The sequence below is a fragment of the Poecilia formosa genome, unplaced genomic scaffold (genome assembly GCF_000485575.1).
Source record: "Poecilia formosa unplaced genomic scaffold, Poecilia_formosa-5.1.2 Scaffold171, whole genome shotgun sequence".
Taxonomy (NCBI): domain Eukaryota; kingdom Metazoa; phylum Chordata; class Actinopteri; order Cyprinodontiformes; family Poeciliidae; genus Poecilia; species Poecilia formosa.
The window spans coordinates 413,626-435,976 of NW_006800110.1; the positions used below are offsets into that span (position 1 = coordinate 413,626).

The 22,351-nt window shown below is 38.6% G+C and overlaps 1 protein-coding gene across 3 annotated transcripts in view; it reads left to right on the forward strand.

Annotated features, from left to right (window-relative positions):
* LOC103146924 (cadherin-6-like) overlaps positions 1-22,351 on the forward strand; it is a 147,245-nt gene that overhangs the window by 104,435 nt on the left and 20,459 nt on the right. For 2 of the 3 annotated variants that reach the window (XM_016677983.1, XM_007565031.2), the window contains exons 3-6: positions 1,842-2,136; positions 7,090-7,209; positions 11,818-11,985; positions 14,732-14,919. In XM_016677983.1, the coding sequence (XP_016533469.1) occupies positions 1,842-2,136; positions 7,090-7,209; positions 11,818-11,985; positions 14,732-14,919 (771 nt within the window). Of the gene's footprint in view, positions 1-1,841; positions 2,137-5,274; positions 5,350-7,089; positions 7,210-11,817; positions 11,986-14,731; positions 14,920-22,351 lie in introns of those variants that run through there. The other variant, XM_016677984.1, reaches the window with a different exon arrangement.

A 22,351-nucleotide genomic window follows, 5' to 3' on the forward strand; every position in this document is an offset into this window, starting at 1 on the left:
AATCTACTAGTAGATTATTTCATTTACAGTAAAAAGTTATTGCTAAAAGTGCAATAATTTGCATTTTTCACTAATATTAAGGAATTATTGACATAAAACCTTCTATAATTAACTGAAAGGCTACGTTGAAGTTAGTTTTGTCTTTGTTCAAGTTTATTAAGATATTTGTGTTCGAAACCAGACATATAAAACTTGGTAAGCTTTTCTGTTTTTGCAGTGTCTGAGCTCAACAACAGATATCTATTGTCTTATAATGACTTATTGAAGTTTTTCAACCGTCAGAGTGCGTTTACTTTCCGGTTTTGGTTTTGCGTAGGCTGCTTTTTCAGCGACGGCAGCGTTGTGAAAACCTCCACGACAGAGATCGTGACGACACGAGTGCAACAGTCGCCGCCGCCGCCGCAGCGAACGCAGCTTCTCTGGTGGCAGATTTTCACAGAGGCGAGGTGAAGCCACGAAGCGTGTGTCATCCTAACACGGTGACAGTTTACTAAAGATGATACGAATCTGTTAAATGACACCAAACACGCTCGATCAAAGCTGTCAGCGTTTATTTGCCAAAGCCCAGATTGGTCGGAGCGCTGATGTTTGTGTGCGCGGCGTTGAAAAGTGCGACTCTGCTTTGAAAAGTGCTTTCTGCTGAGTTTCTGGTACAAAGTGATCATCGCAGGGATGTGTTTTTGACAGAGATTCCCTGTCAGTCAAGCAGTCAGCCAGTTCTCTCACTGTTATTTTTATTTTTTATTATATATTTTCTTTTTGCAGCTGGTGATAATTTTATTTTCCTTCTCAAAAAGCTGCAGCTTGGTGTTCATAAAAGCAAATTAAGCAAATGTGAAAGCTCTCATGAAGCAGAGTTTGAAACAATTAGCAGCAGAAAGCGGCAAAGTGGAAATTTATTAAAATGAGCATTACACAAACTGCTGCACAGCAAAAAAACAAACGTATTTTTGATCTAGTTTCTATCTTAGTGCACTTGGAAAAAGACAAAACTAACTTACAAATAACTTTTCAACTTGTTTTAAGACAATAATACCTTAATATTAATGAAAAAGTTGTAGTTCCACCTATAACATGGGAAAAATAATCTGCCAAAGGAACAAATATTTTTTTAATTAATATTGAGAAATTATCCACTTAAAAAAGCTCCTATATCATTCTGAAAAGTTTCTCTGTTATTAATTATTACATATTTGCACTAAACTAGTTAGCCTCGTAACAAATATTACAAGATTAAATATTATAATGTTGTTTTAACAGCGTTTTCAAGTAATACTTTAATAATGGCATGATAAATGCAAGTTTGACCCTTCAAAGACTATTAAACCTTAATTTAGTAAAGAACACAACTTGAACTAGAAGATATTTTAAATATCCAAAATAAAACACAGTTTTAAAAAACAAAACGTAAATATAAACCACACATAATCAGAATCAAAATAATTAAGCTCTTTTTAACTTATTATGTGATTATTTTAGTATTTTTTCATTATAACAGATTTAGAAACTAGATAAAAATACAGTAATTTTCCAAAGGGGGCCTTGGCTCCCCTTGGCCACCATTTAAGAGCGCCACTGTGCAACAGCTCCATTTGTAATGAGAATAATTTACTCTCTTTATTAATTAGGTGTCTTCTAAATTAAATCATTTGCGCTAAATTTTACATTGATGATCTTTTTGTTTTACTTTTGTTTTCATTTTTCATTTATGTGCACTTTGTGTTGGTTTTTGATATAAAATACCTTATAAAATGTTGAACCGCTAGAAAACCAAGACTCCTTGGTGAGATTTAATGTTTTGTGTTGTTGCCGATTTGAAATGTTTTTGCTTCGTTTTGTAGCTCCACTCGGACAGCGACAGAGAAGACGGTAGCGTGCGTTACGTCCTCACCGGCGAAGGCGCCGGGACGCTCTTCAAGATCGACGAGAAGTCCGGCGACATCCACGCCACCAAGAGGCTGGACCGCGAGGAGAAGGCCTTCTACATCCTGCACGCCAAGGCCGTCAACCGGCTCACCAACGAGGCGCTGGAGGGCGAGTCCGAGTTCATCATCAAGATCCACGACATCAACGACAACGAGCCGCGCTTCACCAAGGACCCGTACATCGCCCAGGTGGCCGAGATGTCCGACGTCGGTACGTTTCCCAAAACTCCGGGGCTTCGGGTTCATATGGCGGGGGAGCAGGACCGGTGGAGATGGGAAAAAAACAGGGAGGAGTACATTTCTAGAAAAATCAAGGACATTCCTGAGTTTGAAAAGTTAAAAAATTTGCCTGATAAACTCGAAAGTATTTAGATTTGAAGGAAAAACTTGGACATTTCTGAATTTCAAAAAGTTTCAAAAAGATTGAAAAGTCCAAAATTTTTAACAGTCAAATTTTTTTTCTGGAAGATTTCTGAGATTAATCTCAAAATTTTATAATTTTTTTTGTTGGTAGCAAATGTTCAACTTTCCAATTTCAGAAATGTCAAAGTTTCTTCTAGAACATTTCTGAGATTTGAGGCTTAAAATTTTTGAGTTTTACCTCAGAAACCTCCATTTTTTTAGAGAATTTTTTTAGATTAATCTAGCAAATTTCTATTTTTTCAACCATATTAATTTTCTTTTCTCAAAAAAATGTTTTAATTTTTTTGGCAGAAATTTACTCCATCTCTTTTTTTTTTTTTAATCTATAATGGCCCTAATACACAATATTGAAAGTTTGACACCTCTTGTTTAGATGGTTTCACAGTTCGCTAGATTCGGTTTGATTTGGGACCAAAGTTGCAACATTTGTTGCATTTTCAGCTGCAGCGGTTCGCTTTCAATCAATCCAAACCCTTTGAAAAACTTGTTCCCCTCCTCGCCTGTGGGGGCGCTGCACCAAGAACCAACAACACGAAACAACACAAAAACTTCTGAAGAAGACACTGATCTCAACCTCCTTCTTCACAAAATGCACACAAAAATTAAGAAGGATCAGATTTTAGTGGTTGTAGGATTTCCCTTTAGTCTTTGACTAAAGACCAAAACACATTTTGGTCTTTAGCGCTTTAGCTTTAGCGCTAGACACACACATTTATTTTGGTTGCATTTACCCAGAATGCCCTGCTCTGTAGTCCACTTCCTGCAGCTCTAACGATGAGCTGTCATTCTGGATGTGAAAGAAAAATGTAAACTCTGGTCCACCTACAAACCTCGGTCTCGGTTTGGTTGAAGTGAACTCTGGTTCTGTTTGAATGCGTATGTGAACATCAAGTGGGCCAGATACCGCTCCAAAGCAGGAAGTGAACTACAGAGAAAAGGCTCATGGTCTTCAGCTAAAGACTAAAATCTGATGCTAAAGAAGTTGCAAGAACTTCCGTTTTATGTCACTTTCTTCAGTGGTTCTTGGTGCAGCGCCCCCACAGGCGAGGAGGGGAAAACAGCAGCAGCTGAAAATGTAACAAATGTTGCACCTTTGGTCCCAAATGAAACCGAGTCTAGCGGACGGTCAGGTATTAGAAATTTTCCTGGAAATGAACTTGAATTTGTTGGAATAAATTACCATATTTTAGCGTAGTCGCAACCGAAACAAACAGATTTCACACAACTGCATTTGCATACATGAGTCCTATTCTTTAATATGTCATGATATCCAGCAGGTCTTTTTGTCTCTGCAGAAGCTTTTGTCTGCGACCAACTCGTAAAAACCTAAATTGATCAACATTTACTCAGGTGAAGGTTGAGCTGCATTAACAGGATTATGATTCAGACGTTATAAAACTGCGGATCAGTGGGATTTTATCAATCATCATAATGACGCCAACTCAACAAAGAGAGCACGTCTAATTAAACGAGCGATGAGGAGACCAGACTAAACAGCCGCTGCAGCAGATAATCTTTTAAACACAGTATTGTAGTCTATTAAAGCAGAATTTAATTGAATTTAATTAGCAGCACTGTCGGCTGTGTCACTGCAGAGAAGAAGTGTGGATTTTAATCCTTGCGGCTGCTGAAGCCGCACCGTCACTCTCCTCCGAATGAAAGTTTAATTCTGGCTCTAAAAGCGGCTCATGAATATAGATAAACAACACAGAAAGGCTCCCAATCGATAGCAGCATGAAAAACATAAGAAGAGTGTCTCGGGGCGACTGCGGTCAGACATGTGACACAGTTGTCACTCGGTTCAGCAACCCCGAGTGAGAGAGGGCCGGCACTTAGCTGAGGGCAGCATGGGTGCCCATGGCAACAGGCGAGGTGTGATGTCAGCGCATGGCAGAGCATGTGTTCACGAGTGACTGCGCCGAGACGCTGCTCCTTTAAAAGTGACACTCGCTTTCGCTTTTATTGCAGCAGACAGCATTGTCACATTGAACACAGGTTGATCAAACCTGGGCTCCTTCTTTAGAAAGGAAGAGACGGCACTGTCCCAGTAATGAGCAATTAATCGCAGGATAAATTAATTTCCATCCACATGATTTATTGTTTTTCTCTTTCTACCAAAAACTGGATGACAAAAGTCTTCAGTCTGAATCTTACCAAGTATTTTTGGTTTAGTTTCTGGTGCAAATTTCTTACTACACTTGAAATAAGACAAAACAAATTCTTAAGTAACTTTTCAACCACAAATAGGAACTTGTTTTAAGTCAATAATTCCTTAATATTGATGAAAAAGTATAAGTTGCTTTGGCAGATCATTTCACTTATAGCAAGATGTTTTTCCCATTTTATAATTCAAATAGTCTGCCAGTGGAACTAGTACTTTTTCATCAATATTAAGGGATTATTGACTTAAGTAAGCTTCTGTATGTTGCTGAAAGCTTATATATAAGCTAGTTTTGTTTTATTTCAAGTGTATGCTAAAAACTAGGCCAAAAATACTTGGTCAGATTTTGTATTTTTGCAGTGTCGTGCACTTAAAGAACAGTTTTGTTTACAGAGACTTCATAATTCATTTTATTTCTCATTTTTGTTGCTTTATTTATTTATTTTGGACATTTCTTTCAGTTTCAGTGTTAAATGTTCATTAAGTTTGAAAGTTTATTGATCTTTAGAAAGTGTTCTTGCATTATTGTGTCATTATTACCACTTGAAAATGGTTTCAAAACAACAATATTATTGTTTATTGCAATAATTACTGGGGAAATTTAGTATTGTGACAGGCAGAAAAGCACAAAACCTTTAATAAATTCAGTGTTCTTGGACTTATTTGATAAAAATGACTATATCTGGCGCTATCAACTTTTGGGGGGATTTTAAGTCTTTTTTGGGTTGGAAACTGTCAGACCTGGCAACCCTGCGCACTGATGATTACAGGCAGAGAAAAAAGCAGCAGGAGAAGAAGAAAATCCTGTGATGTGATCGCTCCTGACTTAAAGATTTAAAGGTGACTGATGTGGATCTGTGACAGAAAAAAGCCTCTTTGAGTCTAATTCCATTGTCAGAGGTATTGGCGATCAGGGTTCGCTGAACTTCCTGGAGAATCTCCCCGAACCGCCCCCGAGCTGCGCCTCAGTTTGACGGTTCTGGTTTTAACGTCTCCCTTCGCCTCGGCTCACATCAAATTAGCAAACTTCCATCAGGTCGCTCTCTTCTTCTGTTGCACAATTCTGTATTTATAGCACTTTGCCATTAAATATTTCTACTCAATTAATTTCCCTCAGCATGTAATGAGGCAACACTTGGCCCGCAAGGCGCCGTTTGGGAGCTAGCGCTTGGCTAACGGTCTCCCTTTGTTCTTTCTGGAAGAGAAACCGGATATGTTCACCTGCCATCCAGGCACAAATACTCCCCGCTCCGCTTTAACTTTTCTACAGTTTATCACATTAAACATCCAAAACTATGTTTGCTAGGGTTTCTGCTAGAGATGAAGAAAAAATAGAACGCGTAAGGGGAATAATCAGGGAGGATTTATAGGGATTAACATTAGTGTAGGTTATTTTTTAACATTGGTTTCTGTCAATGCTAGCAATTTTTAGCAATGATATTGGTCGACGTTAGCCATTTTTAAACATATCGGTATCAACTAATGTTAGCCATTTGGTATCAGCCTTTGTTAGCCATTTGTTAACATTAGTATCAGCTAACGTTAGTCATTTGTTAACATTAGTATCAGCTAACGTTAGCCATTTGTTAACATTAGTATCAGCTAACGTTAGTCATTTGTTAACATTAGTATCAGCTAACGTTAGCCATTTTTAACTTTGGTATTGCTGAAATTAACCATTTTTTAAAATGTATTTTTTCTGTCAATGTCCGACGTTAATCATTTTTTAACATTGGTTTTTGTTGATGTTCGCCATTTTTAAACATTGCTATCATCCGATGTTAGCCTTATTTCAACATTGGTATTAGCCACTGTTAGCTGTTTTTAGACATACTGTACCAACTAATCCTAGCAATTTTTTAACATATCAATATTGGCTGATTTTTAGTCATTTTTAAACATATTGGTAACAACAATAGATTTATTTTTTAACATCAGGATCAGCCAATTGTAGTCATTTTTTACATACCGTATTGGCCAATATTAGCTGTAACATATTGGCTAATTGTAGTTATTTATTTTATCTTATCAGCATAGCCCAATTTAAATAATTTTATAACAAATCTGTACCCGTTTTTTAATATATCGGTATTGGCCGATATATATTTTTTGCATTGATGTCAGTCCATGTTAGCTGTTTTGTCAGTAAACATCAGGTATCAGCCGAAATAAGAATATTATAATCAGATATCGATCAGTAAAATCCAAATAAAATACATTAAAACTCAGAGCAGTAATGCAACAAAATGTGAAGAAGCTGAATACTTTTCCATGCTCAGTATTTGTTTCTCAGACTTTCTGGAACCACGGAAACGTTGCTGGGCGTCTTGGGGTTTGCAGACAGAGATATGTTTACATTAGGGCCAATCGATTAGCTGTGGAGATCAATCATGTGTGGGGATATACACGGCGTCGTGATAAAGATTGCTTCTGGTAACGTAAAGAGACAGAAACGATCATTCACATTCAGAGGAGGACCGGACGTCTCATCAGACGGAGCATCGGCCCGACCGATTATCCAGAGGCTCATTCTTCAGCCGCCATGTGAATCATCGTCCTGATGCTGTTTTCTCGCCGCAGGCACCTCGGTGATCCAGGTGACGGCCACGGACGCAGACGACGCCACCTACGGCAACAGTGCCAAGGTGGTGTACAGCATCCTGGAGGGCCAGCCGTACTTCTCCGTGGATCCGGAAACAGGTCAGCATCGCCTCCAAAGGTCAAACTTTAACGCCTTTCACTTCAGTTGGCTGGTTTTAAAGGATTATTTACACTAAAACTTCACAATAAGACCATAAACACTTGATAAATCTTTAATAACTGTTTATTATTAGGGGTAAAAAGGAGGCAAAATCTACTGGTTCACTCGTTCACCTCTTTTTCCTTCATTTTTTACTTTTATTTTCTTTAGTTTCATTTTTGTTTATTTGTTATTTCTTCTTCCTTCTAATATTTACTGTCCTGGTTTATTTTATTCTTTTAGTTTAGTTTTTGTTCTTTTAGATTTTCCTCCCAAAATCCAGAATTTTTTTAATGTATTTTTGTATTTTTCTTTTTTATTTCAGTTTTTTTCATATTTTTAATTTTAAAAGATTTATTTTTGAACTATTTTTATAATTGTCTTTTAATTTGCTTCTACTTTTAAGTTTAGGTTTTTTTGACATTAAATATTACTTTTACTTATCCTTTTCTTAATTCAAAAACTTCTCTTATTTGGATCAAATAACTATGAGAAAACTGATGCTTCAGCAGATAACGAGCCATTTTGATAACCTTTTATTGATTATTTTTGTAAATTAAAGTTTCTTCCATTGGGTCCACCTAAATATTTAGTAAAAACTGAAAGTGGCGTCCTGTCAGAGCAGCTGAGCTCCAGCGCCGCTCCACCTACAGACTGGGTGCTGCCTGCAGGCGCCACTGTGAGGAAAACACAAGCAAACAGAAACACAGAAGCTGAACTAGAACAATCCCTGACAAGAGAACGCAGTGAAACCAGCCTCGTTTTCCCAGAAACCCGCCCGCCTCGCCTCCTCTGAAGCCGCCGCCGCCGCCGGGTGGAGCGGGGAGGGGAGACGGGATTTGCTGCAAATCAGCCGTCCTAAAGATCTACTTTTAATCATTACTGCGCGCTTTGGAACGCATCCCGCTCGCGTCTAAACAAAAGAGTCAGGGAAAAAAAAGCCATTTGCAGATTAGTGAGGGGATTAACAGTAATATGGTTTATCCCACATGTGGTATGTAAGCTGACATCCCCTCTTACACAAAGACATGCCTGGACATCGCGTTATAAGCAGGATTTGTTTCCCACTCCTCCTCTTCTTCTCTGGGTATTGTAGTCATTAAGGAATGACAAAGGTGGAAGCAGGAAGTGAAGTCGCCTGATAAAAACGAAAGAAAAGTTGATCTGAAACATCCTCCGCCTTCTCCCTCGTCATTTTAAATCATATTCTGCTCAAACTGAAACCTTAAATGTTTCGCTGTAGGTGAAATTCATTTAGTTAGTGTATTTTAGAGTTGCTATCAGTCGATGTTGGCCATTTTTTAACATATTGGTATTGGCCAATGTTGGTTATTTTTAACATATTAGTATCAGCTGATTTTGGAATTGGTCGATGCTAGTTGTCATTTACCATATCTATCGACTGATGTTAGCCTTTTTTAAGGATTTGACCAATATTAGCTGCTGTGTAACATCAGCATTAGCGAATGTTAGCCATTTTTAACGTTGAAATTGGTCCAGTTTAGCAGTTTTGTACTGTTGGAATTGGTCAGTGATGGTCGTTTTTTAACGATCTGGCCATTTTTAGTTGCTTTGTAACGTCAGTATCAGCTGATGTTAGCTGTTTTTTAACGTATCGATATCGATCAGTGTTCTTTATTATATCAGCACAGGCCGATTTTAGTCACTTTTAACACAGCTGTACCAGTTGATGTTATCCGTCTTTTAACATAATTGTGTCGCTCCTTGTAAGTTATTTTTCTGTATGTCTGTAGGCTGATGCTAGCTGTTTTCAGCATCGGTATAATGCCAGTATCTGCCCCCCTGGTAAAATGCATGTTTTCATTGTTTTCCATTGAAAACTAAAGAAAAGTTGATTCAAAACATCCTCCATCTCTTCACTTGTCGCGTTAAATAATATTCTGCTCTTCCTCAAGCCTCAGTTCCTGAAAGTTTAGCTTTATTCAAGGTGAAATTTATTAATTTTGCATCGTTCTGAGTTTGAACTCCCACCAGCTTCTTTGCTTCAAATGAAAGCGTTTAGCAGCAGCCTGGATTTGGGGCCTGATGGGAGTCGCGCACACCTTTTCAGCATGCTGCCAATTACCGCCTCGCTCTGTCCCGACGCCAAGCCGAAGGTGTTTCAAGGAGCAGGCGACTCCTTGGCGCTATAATGGTGCAAACATCAACAGAGGAGACGATAAACGATCCTGGAAGCTTTCAGAAGTCGCTTCCACTCTGAGAAAATTAAAGATTGCGCTTTTTGGCTTAAAACGCATACAGCGATTAAATAATTTGTTTTCAAGACACACAAGTCAAAAAGAGGGAGAAATGTTTTTGTGAACTGCTTAATGTTTGATACTTTTTATTTTAGGTTATTTTGTGTTTCTATTTGTGAGTAAAACATTCATCCTCACTTGTTGTGCGAATGCAGCCAAAATTCTGTTTAGTAGTCATAAAAAAACAAACAAAATAGGGAAAAGAAACTTGTATAATTTAAGTTACAACAATGTTTAATTTCCCTCTGGGATCAATTCAGTGTTTCTTTTAATTGAACTGAATCATTTTTGTGCTTATCTATGATCAATAAAGACGATCAAATCAGTGCAGGTCTGATTAAGCCGAACCAGGTGTGAATATTCATCTTTGTTAATGAACTGAATCTTTAACCGTCTTACTAAATTACATCTGGGTTGTAATGAATAAACTGGGCTGAATTTAACTTGATCCTTTTTTTAATTTAGTAAATTATATTTCATTTACTTTGATTGACTTGGATTGAAAATGACTGAGTCTGGTACGGAAACAAACTGGGCTGAATTGGACTGTTTGTAATCTGATCATGTTTTAGGTTATTTTGAAATGATTTGGTGCGAATCAAACTGGACTAGAATTCAATTCTAGTTGGATAATTTGCAGTTGGTTCCATTCCATTGGTTTTCCTAGACAAACAGCTAATTGTAGTAATTTAATATACTAAATTGTACAATATTTCAGTTGGTCTAATTGAAATTTGCAGCATTGATTGATATATATTTGATTCTGACACAATATCCTGACATTGTGTCCCACTGGTCGTATTTCTAGCATGTACTACTGTAACCCATATCATGCATAACCAGGGCTTATTTGTATATTTCTACAGATTTTCATAGGAAAATTAGATGGGAGATATTTCCATGGTCCAGTCCAACCAAAAGTCAGGTGCCAGAGCAATCAGTCACCACATCATCAGTTTGTGTTCACAGCAGCCATGTTTAGTCCGCTTTAATCCAACTCCAGGTCTGGTTCGTTTGGGGCGGTGTGAATGTGTAATCAAACTCTGACAAAGCAAACTCTGGTGCGGTTTGAATGCATGTGTGAACGCCAAGCGGACTGGAAACCGCTCCAAACGAAGGAAGCGGACTATAGCACAGGGCATTCTGGGTAAATATAACCAAAACAAATGAGTTAGCCTAGCGCTAACAGGAGAAATGACTCATGGATGTTTACCAAATATAACAGACAAATCCTACAACTACAAAAATCTGACTCCACTCCTTTTTTGTTTCCATTTCATGAAGGAGGAAGTTGAGTTCAGTGTCTTCTTCTGTGGTTTTTGGTGCAGCGCTACCACAGGCGAGGAGGGGAACAACTTTTTCAAAGGCTGCAGATCTTTTGACTCATTTTTAAACAGCTGAAAATGTAAAACAAAAATGTTGCAATTAGTGCTGGGAAAAAATCTTGTTTGAAATATTTGATATTTTTAAAAAAGTGGCTTCTGTGAGTTGTACTACAAAGTATTGGGGCCATGCTACAAAAAGTTTTAACTACAAGATGCTCAAGATTCCTCATTAAATTTTTTAAAGTTTTTGTCATGTAGGAGTTTTCATGAAATTAATACTTCATTCTAATATTACGGCTTAAAACTTTACTATTCTATTATTTCATATTTATCGTTGTACGACTGCATTCTGGTAATATTCTGACTTTATTCCCAAAATAAAAGAAAAAATCTTAGTCTTGCTCTAAAACTTTGTCATAGAGTTGGGTTTAAATAAATACAGGCTGTGAATCAAGATGGCCGCCCTCAGCATACTAAGATGATCTATGAATGAAATGAAATGAAATTTTATTCGAACATGATACAAATACAAATATAAAAATAAAATAGTGCACAGTAACAAGAAGTGCATAAAAAAGAAGAGAAAATACAGATTTTTTGTTTCAGTTAACATATCATGCTCAAAATGGGGTAGGAAGAAGTGAGAACTTATAAACTCCTACCCCCTAAACACTTGAAACTTTAGAGTCCTACTGTCATTAAAAAAATCAAAATCAAAGTGGCAGTCAGAAGTAACAGTTACTAATATTTACCTATACATTTTCCCATTTTATGCTGGTTTGTCTTTCTATGGAAAATGAGTACATTGGTAAAAGAAACAGATTTTCTGAAAATTAAGTCTTCAAAACCAAAAATTAGTCATTTTGATTCCCACCAGTTTATTTGAGTTTGTAAAACTGATTTTGTTTCCTGTTTGTTTGTTTTTTTAATTTGGGAGATAAATCTGGATTTAATCCTGCTGTTTTGTTTTTTTTTTCATCCCCAGGTCTGATCAAGACGGCGCTGCCCGGCATGGACCGGGAGGTGAAGCAGGACTACCAGGTCGTGATCCAGGCCAAAGACATGGCGGGCCAGATGGGCGGGCTCTCAGGAACCACCACGGTCAGCATCACCCTGTCGGACGTGAACGACAACCCGCCGCGCTTCTCCAAGAGTGAGCACAGGCCTTCTGGACACGCACACGCACACGCACACACACACACACACACACGCAGAGTGACCAGTCAACAGCAGGAGTCGGTGCCAGGCTGGCAGCCCCCATCTGGTGTCAGTTTCAAAATGAATTTGGATTATTGCAGGGAGCTCTGGGTTGTGTGCGACTGCGGCGGACCTCTTAAAGGCACAGAATAATTAAATATAGAGCCATATGACGGAGCGAAGGGTCCCGCAAAGTGCATCAGATCAGGCCTGTAATCCCTATTAAACGGAGAGAGAGCATTCCCTGGGCTTTATCTCCACTCCTCTTCCTCGCTCTTTGTCTCTGTCCGACTATTAAGTCGTTGCTCTGCAGCTTTTTACTCCATAAAACCGCTGTTCTCACTTTAGAGCGCCGACCGGCCTCGGTGCGTTCCTCTTTCAGTCATCAATCCACATGCAGGCCGACTCGCCTTTCTCTCCCGTCTCTTCCTCCTGTGCATCTGTCCACATCGGATGGACAGATTACCGTCCTCCTCCCTCCCTCCTCCCTTGCTCTGTTTGGTGTGGCAGGACAACATGGCTGCAGGGATGCCGGCGAAGCCTCCAGTTAGCGTCGGCAGGCCACAGCGCTGCCAGAATGATGGAGAGCAGCAGAGGTTCATGGGACGGTTTTTAGGGAGTTAGTGAGGAGGAGGAGAAGAATTTCTCTCCTGCTGTGTTGATTCCTCCATTCATAAAACGATCTATCCGTCCGTCTCTCTGTTTTTTGCTGCAGTCTGACCTCTGTCCACTAAATCCTTTATGACCTTTTCTATAAATAGCTTAAAAACTGACAAAACAGGGATTGAGGGACTGTGTAACTCTGAGCCTGGAAACGTATTGAATTTACACGTTCACGCGCGGCGAGCCCGGTGGCAGACGCTGTCATCTCCACGGCGATAGAACGTGGAGGGCAAGGGAGAACGGAGAGACAGACAGACAACAAAAAAATAAATAAACGATAGAGAGAGAGAGCAGAAAGAGGAAGAGAGATTGTAACGGGACACCCAAAGGAGGAAGAGTGTCAGGAAGCGATATCATTGTTGTCTGCCGGAGTGATGCCTCTTCTTCTGCTCCTGATGCTAAATACCTGTTAGCCTCAGGGAAACCTTCGCGCAGAGCTTCCCCCTTTCAGTGAATGTGTTTGGAGTTAAGTGTCACACAGACCTGCCGACTCAGGCGTTGCCAAAACACTGTCAGCATGTTTTATTAGTGAGTGTGTGCTGTTTGTCTCCGCGGGCTGCGCGCGCGTACATCACAGCCGATTCGGTTAAGCATACTGGATGCAGCCATCAATCCGTCGCCTCGACCAGAACCAGGAAATCATCTGGCGCATAAAAAAAGAAAAACCAAAAACAAGAGGCAATTAATTTATGTTGAGCAAATTGGCCTTGGATTTATGCTGCGCGGGGTTTGTAGCGAGTCGGTTTGGAAGCGAAAGATGTTTTACATCTAAGGGCGATAAATCTATTCACACGCTCCCGATTCGCTTCGACCTGAACTCTGTGACTCATCCACTTACGCTGCTGCTTTTCACATTAACAAGGTCAGAAAAGACATTTTCTCTCTCAGTAGTTCCATCAGGGAGGAGCTTTATCTGTTTTTTGGCCTGTTTTTATAAAAAAATTGTCAACATTTGAAAAGATGAAAAGATTTGACCTCGGTTGTCATGACCACACACTTCGGACTTTTCTCTCATCATATTTGCTAAAAATGTTGAATGTCACATTTTACATGTTTTTGTACTTCAATGTGGGTCTCTACTGCTTCTAAAAACAACCCAACACTGCAAAAACACAAAATCATACCAAGAATTTTTGTTTAATGTCTAGTGGAAATAGCTTACCATGCTTGAAATGAGGCAAAACTAACTTACAAATAACTTTTCAGCAAGATAAATACACTTGTTTAAAAAAAATACTAGTTCCACTGGCAGATTATTTCACTTATAACAAGACATTTCCCCATATAAGCAGAATAATCTTCCAGAACTGTCATTTTCATCAATAAGACAAAACTAGCTGACTTTCAAAAAGATGTAGGAGTTTTTTTAAGTCAATAAATCCATAATATTGATGAAAAAGTACCAATTCCTCTGTAGATTATTTCACTTAAAACATGGAAAAAAGTTCTTACTAATGAAATAATCTTCTAGTGAAACTAGTTCTTTAATTTTTATCAATATTAAGCAGTTATTTATGTAAACAAGCTTATTTATCGTGTTGAAAAGTTACCCATAAGTTAGTTTTTTTAAGAAAAATTTGGGCCTTTGGAAGGAAAGGGTAAAAAAAAAGCAACCAAGCGGTTTTTAGGCAGTAAGTTAATGTTTTTTGGTAACTGGAAAATGGTCCATTTATAAAACCTCCGGAATGTACCAGACAGCGGCCGTTACCTAGCAACCCCAGAGAAGCCCAGCCCGTTACCTAGCAACCCCAGAGAAGCCCAACCCGTTACCTAGCAACAGTAAAGTAACAAGAGGCCCTAAAGGAGACCATTCTCAAAGCAGCTCAGAACAGGCAGATCTGTCCAGACTAATATCTCATAATGCAAGAATGATTTTATACAAAAAAATGTGACAAGTTTTGTATCGACCACAGATTTATCCTAAACTGTTCAAGGAAACATAAACATTTAATTTCCCTTTTGGATTAATGAAGTATTTTCAAATATCAGGTCACTTGTACCAATCTGACTCCAGGTTTTTGGTCTCTCTCTCCTTGCAGCCCTGTACGAGTTCAGGGTGCCCGAGTCCAACGAGTTGGGCTCCACGGTGGGAGTCATCCACGCCATGGACGCTGACATCGGCCAGAACGCCGAGATGAACTACAAGATCATCGGGAGCGACGGGCCGGGCGTGTTCGACGTCTTCGCCAACAGGAGCACGCAGGAAGGCGTCATCGTGCTCAGAAAGGTCAGCAGCTCTACAGCTTCTGTCACATTACAAACTGGATGTTACTGGGATGACAGACCAACGCAAAGTAGTGAAAAACGTTACGCAAAAATCTGAAAAGCATTTCAGAGGCTCTGATTTCAGCTTTCCATTCTGGGAGTTGTGCAGCAGCGTGGAGATGCAAGGATGGAAGAATTTCTGTTTAATTACGAGAATATAATTATAAGAATAAATACATAATTTTTAAAAAAAGTAATTTTACTGAGAGAAACACTTCTAGAGTTACCAAGATGTGACGTAAAAATATATGCAAAATATAATCAAAGTCTGAGTAAACAGAAGCTATAAAACACGATTGTGAAGCAAGATGGCCGCCGTAGGCATGGTGACACCGCTGACTATGAAAACCTAAAGAGAGCAATTATGAAAAAAATAACAGATTTTACAAATATTCTGCAAAAAACTAAAGTTTGATTTAAAAAATAAAATTAAATACTAGTTCTCTTGTCAAATTATTTCACTTGTTACAAGACATTTTTATTTTTCCCCATGTTTTAGGTGCCATAATCTGCCAGTGGAACCATTTTTATTAACCAGTATTAGGGAATTATTGACCTAAAATCAGCTTATATCAAATTTAATATGATGTTACTGCTAGAAACTAGACCAAAATACTTTTGTATTTTTGCAGTTTTGTTCTGCTGGCAGATTATTTCATTTACACGATATTTTTCCCATATTTTAAGTGAAATAATCTACAATGTACCTAGTAATTTTTCATCAATATTGAGGAATTATTGAATGCTTGATTTGCACGAGAAACCAGACAAAAATACTTAAGATGAGACATTTATTGGAAAGAATCTGAATTAAATACATTTAGTTTTTCCATATGTGACAAAAAGTAAAATAATCTCTAACTTTGTGTCGCTGTGCATGATCCCTCATTTCAGTTGGATGTGTTCTGCAGATATGACGGCATTTAGCCTAAAGAGACTCACATCTCCAGCAGCTGAAAGCGTTTTCCCCTCAGTCTTGTCTGTAAGGCTGTCTTCAGTCTAATTGATGAAAGCGTTTATTCCTCCTCAGAGGCCGTCTGCAGACAGCAACAAGATTAAAACACAGAAACCACCACCATCAACTGCATGTTTCTCTGAAAAGACTCATTTAATGTAGATTTTTATTAACACTCAGAGCTCATCAAAGCAAGACGTGGCTCAGGAGCCTCTAATTGAGCAAATAAGTTCCCATTTTCCAGCCACACAGGCTGCATAACAACTCCAGAGTGCATGAACATCCTGTGTACACCAGGCAGAGAGGATTGTTGCTGCTGTTACAAACCGCGTAGACTCTGTGTAAATCTGTGTTTTTTCTCCTAAAAGAACAACAAACACAGATAGGATATTAAACTTTTGATCTTGGAGATTTTCAGTGCTTGTTTACACTGCGAGCAGCTTCTGGTGGGGTCTATTACTGCAGCAAACACACACCTCTGCAGCTTGGCGCGTGTTTACAGAGCAGCCGCGCTCAGTCAGAGGTTATGTTGTTTTAATGCCTACTTTATTAAGTAGTTTCTACACATCAGCGGGGTGCAGTTTAACTGTGACCCGCAGCGCTTTCTTGCATCACTCTGGAATATTTACATCAAAATAGGATTAGGTTTTAGTTGGTGCGATGCATGAAGAACAGGCTGGCTGCTTCAAAGTAAAAGCTTTTCCATTTGGGCTTTTATGTGATGAATTGTTGTTGGTCTTTATTAAAGACAGGGCTGCACACTGCAAAAACACAAAGTATTTATCCAGCAAATACCTTAGTTCACTTCAAGTAACATTTCAGCAAGATATAAAAACTCGTTAATTCCTGAATCTTAATTTAAAACTGTGCTAGTTTCACGTCAGATTATTTAACTTAAAACTGTTAAAAGTGAAATAATCTGCTAGTATAACTTCTAAGTTTATTTTAAAGAAATGTTTTACTTTGAATAAGTTCTTATATCTTGCTGAAAAGTTACCTGTAAATTAGTTTTGTCTCATCTTATCTTAGATATTATAATAGAAACGACTGTAGACCAAAAATACTCTGTAAGATTTCATGTTTTTACAGTGTAAGGTAGGAAACTATTACCAAACTAAAACGGCTCTATCTTGCACAGCGCTGCAGCCCTTGTTTAAAGAGGAAGTAAACAGTTTACAGGAGTCCAGATAAATTCGGCCCAGTCCGGTTTGTTTTAACAGAGTCCAGTTCGGGGTAATAGGATCCTCTGAGGATTCACAGGGAGTCGGAGCGGAGAGTTCCTCTTTAACAGGAAGAGACCTCCAGCAAAAGCCGGACTCCGTGAGGGCAGCCATCTGCCTCGCCCGGCTGGGGATTAATGCACCAACAGCATCACTGGATTAGACTTGTGCATCCGAAGCCAGGCTGAATGCCACACAGTGCAGGGCTGAGATGTAAATACAGCAGCGATGAAAGTAAATACCCTTTTAAAAAGTTAAATGAGCGATGTGATTTAATGGAACTAAAGTAGACGATCATCAAGGATAAATCTGCTCCACATACGGTGGAAATGTAAGGTATTCGTAGCGAAGACGTTCAGCGTTTGTGATGTAAATTGTTGGATGTTCACAGCTTGATTTTCTCTGGTGTATACAAGCTGAAATCACACGCAGGGACGGCGGCCTTGTGTTGCTCTGTTCCCCATTTCATTACCAGATTGATGCTCGCAGAGCACTGCATAGCTGTGAAATGCATTAACAAACAGAAAAGTTTAAATGTGTGCATTCATAAAGGCAACCTGAGCCTTTGAACTCTGTGTGAAACAAAACATAAAACCCAACAAATGCAGGATTCAGCATTATTAGGAGTTTATTGACTTATAAACTATATAATTCCATACAGACAGTATACTAGAGACAGAAGCAATTCCCCCAAGCATGGGATATGTCAAAATATGTCAAAAACGCAATAAAAGTAAATAAATAGGTCAACGACAGATTAGCCGAATTGTTAAGGACCCTTGAAACATTAACAGAAAATAATTAGCAGTCCTTTTTCAGGATCTTTAATAGTTTCATACACAAATGTATCAAATGTAATCGAATTCCACTATGGAGTTCTGTTCTGCTGTTTTGTTCAGATAAAACAGATCCAAGCAGTAAAAACAAAATGATCCAAACAATCTCAGTGTCAAGCAGTTCACTGTTGAACTTTGGTAACTCTATCAAGTTTTCGTTAAGTTATGTTTTATAACAGCGCCCCCCGGTGGCTGGAGGAATGAACAGGAGATAGGCTAGCTGAAGTTGGCTGAACATTCGCAGTTTATTTTTGCCCAACTCTTTGAAGAACCTTGCTTTACTGGATTTGATTTAAAGATGCAAATTATAGCTAAACATCAACAACAGCCCACAAACTAAATGCAGAAATAAAGTCATTCACAAAGCCGAGTGATGATAAAAAAGTTTCTTAAGCAAGTTAGATTGTAAATATACCAATAACCCAACAAAATCATATTTAATGTGAAAAACTTGAATTTAGGACGCTTTGCAGTATTATCAATGTATTAATGGGTTTGAAATTTTTTATAGGGATTAAAAATTAAATTTCTAGCTTTTTCATCCCAGATTCAATTTAGAATTTTATTTATTTATTTTTTGCTTTCTTTTTTAGAAAAAGAAATTACAAAAGCCAGAATTTATGTTCAAAAAGTGGCTTTTTTTCAATCATCCATTTTTGTTGCCAGGCTATGGACATTTTTGTTTTATTTCAAGAATATAGTTATAATGTTAGCAGAATAAATACGCAATTTTGTCAGAATAATGTCCTGAAATTACGAGAAAAGTCATTTTAATGAGAAAAATGTTTGGATTATTAATTTGTTGGCCTTTTTCATGATAAAAATTACTTTATTCTCTGTATATTATGACTTAATTCTCATGATATTAAGACTTTTTTCTCGTAAAAAATAAATAAATCTCAGCCTGACCACTGGAGAAAAATCTAGATGATCTGTTTGAAATACATTTATGAACCGTCAGATCAGGCTTCTGCATGTTGGTGTTCCCGCTAAATCCTGAATATGCCCAATTTGGGTTGTCTTGGCCCTTTTATCGCTGCCTGTGGGGTTTTCCCTGACTGGGAACGAGAATACGACCTGCTGAATGTGACAGGTAGCCAATCAGAAAGCGCGGTGACGTCAGAACAGAGGGGAATCCCAAACAGCTGACATATCACGCAACTGAGAGTCCGGTGGATATCGGAGATGATATGTGGAAATGTTTATTATTATATGTAAAGGTCCTTATTATATATGTTTATTATGTTTATTCAGTTAAAAATGTTAACTATGAAAAAACATAGTCGCCTCCAAATCATAGTGCAGCAAACAGAGCGGCTGCTCCCGCTTTTATCCACCACCTTTTCTTTTTGTTTCTTTTATCTCTTAAAATAACTCCACAAACTGTCACTATTGCTTCTACATCGTCTTCCGTGTTTGGTTATTCTAAATTCTCGCTATGTTGGAGGTTTTGTGGATTTTCTTCTGGAATCGGGATGTTCTTGACTGGAATCGATTCGTGTTGCTCCTGTCTTGGAGACACGAACCGATCGAACCTGTTGGACTTTTATCAGCTCTGTGGTCACAGAGGTTTGGAGAATCGGCCGACATCCTTAAATCTTGCCGTCTAAACCAGACTTAAGACTCACAAGCTCTACTCATCTCCTCTCGACCAAACGCTCTGACTCTGGTCACTATGGTAACATTTACATATCCCTTCAAAGTAAGATACAGATGCACCACAAAAACAAACATTTTACTTTTGTGAAAATTTTAGCTCACGAAAATGACTAACGGAGCCCTGAGCTTGTTTCTCTGGAACGAGACGGTCCCATCTGGGAGTGATGGAGACAATGACACCAGAAGTGTTGCTTATATCCACAGCCTGCTTGGTCTCTATGTGGCGAAGCAGTTTGAAGCTTCATTGCCTCATTAGCAGCCGGTCGCCGCATGTTACACAGAGCAGCTTGTAATGTTTGACTCACCTACCGGTCCGGGATAAATCCATCCTCCTGTCTCTTCTCTGGGCCTTTTCCCCTTTGCAAAGAAACTTTCCAAAGACATCTGATCTGTTTCTCACTCATTTTGCTGCTTGTGGCTCAGTGTTGGCGCGCTGAGAGAATCCGGTTAAAGGATTTTCAAAATAAAAGATCCTCCAGACTCAAATAATACATAAAACAAAAATATTTAATTATTTCTTGCACGGCCCGGTACCAATTGGTCCACGGACCAGTACCGGTCCACGGACCAGGGGTTGGGGACCACTGCTCTATACTGTAAATTTTTGTTAGTGAGAGTAAAATCAGGTGATTTTCTTTCCCCCACAGCCTCACTTTAAACAACACACCGACCCGATCGATAGCAGGAGAACCAGAGAGGAACTTTGTGTTTCCTCTCTGCTTCAGCAGCCAGAAGACGGACAGCGGCGTTATTAGATTTCATCGTATGCTTACTATCACTTCCAGTACATTTGTTTCGTGCGAGATGCGCTCTTCCTCAAGGTTGATGCAGGAGTATTGATGCCGGTATGGATCGTAGCGTGCAGCTGAGGTCCGTTTGATGTATCCAACTGTATCTGGTCGTCGCCTCATCAGGCTGCAGCCTCCCATCGATCCCCTCCATCACGCCGTCATTAAGTGCTGGATGACATAATTGCCTTTTGTAGGCGCTGCGGCGCGGCGAGGCAGCGCGGACTGAGCGTGCTCTAATTCTGAGCCTGATAATTAAACGGGTCCGTCGTCCCATTGGTCCTTCAAAGGAACATGGACCCCCTCCACCTTAACGGCAAACTGCAGAAATCAATCACTTCTAATACGCCGTGATTCAGGGGCTCCTTCCATCTGGATTTCATTTCCATAATTCAGGCCCTCGATTACTCCTCTTATTTTATTTTATGCGTGTGGTTGGCTGCCTGCGAGGAGCTTCGCTCTGATCTGGCTGCTCCTGCTCTGCGCTCATTAAAATGCAACACTCACCAATTAATCCCATCAATACGGGGATACCTTCGCTGGCTGCAGCTTCAGAAACAAACCAAGTCAAAAAAATAAAAAACAGCAGCAGCAGAACTCTAAAGAGTGAAATTAGCAACAGTACATCAGTACAGGATTAACCAAAGACCATTAAAGATGTTTCCTTTCATTCTGAGCAAAATAAGACCTTAAAGTGGGATGTTTACACTGCAAAAACACAAAATCTAACCAAGTATTTTTGCCTAATTCTAGTGCTAATCTTAGTACATTTTAATTAAGACAAACTATCTGACAAGTAACATTTTTAAAAGAAATATGAGCTTTTTTAGGTCAAGAATTCTTAATGTTGACAAAAAAAGATTATTTCACTTATTAAAATACATTTTTCCATGTTATAATTGAAATAATCTGGTACATTTACTTTTTAAAATCAATATTGACGAATTGTTGACTTTAAACAAGCTCCTTCATCTTGATGAAAAGTTATTTGTATGTTTGTTTTGCAGTAGAAACTGGACAAAAATACTTTGTAAGATTTAGTTTTTTCAGTGTAGACATTTTAATCCAATAAGTTTGAATCTGTTTTATTGTTCAAATCTCTACATTATAAATGCAAAATCACAGACAAAAGGATTACACTGCAAAACACTAAATCTTACTGTAGAAAATACTTGGGAACATTTTGTGTTTTTGCAGTGCACGGTTTAAAAAAACAGACATTTAAGCCTCATTAGCTTAATTTTCAATATTCACATGACCTGAAATAATCTGGTTAGTCGACCTCCATCATCTGAAGGGTGTTTCCAGTGGAAATCAGAGAGAAATTTAAAGGTTCACAGGTGAATTTATTAAAAAAACGCTGCAAGAAGAGAGACAAAGAAGGAAAGAGACAAACTAATACGAAGAACAACAGGAAAGATGGAGGACAAGATGAAAACAGAGACAAGAAGGAAGATAAACAGAAAGAAAGAAGATGGACTTTCTAGAAGAGTGAAAGATGAAGGAAAGGCTCAAATAAACAGAAATAAAAGTAAATTTCTGAAAATATTTTCTGTAATTTGCCATTTCATTTTTTTTTTTTAGCAAATTTGTCATGGAAAACATTGTATTTTTTATAACTAATCTGTGTCTTTCTGAGCTTTTTGTTTACTGAGGCTATCAGTAAGGATTAATCTCTGGGTTTTAGCCAATAATCAAATATTTTAACCAGTTTAAGGTGTTTTATTGAACTTATTTTGTGGCGTTTCAGGGTCTGAGCTGGAGGTTCTTTCTGCTTGGTCCACTTTTAATCAGAGAACCAGATGAGATTTCTGCACTTCATTTCATATTTTATCATGTCGAAGCCGCCGAGCGTTAATCTGTCGCGCTGATCTCTTCATTTAAAGAAGAAACACACCAAAAGGAACAGATGTCACCCTGCGAAGATCAAACCGCA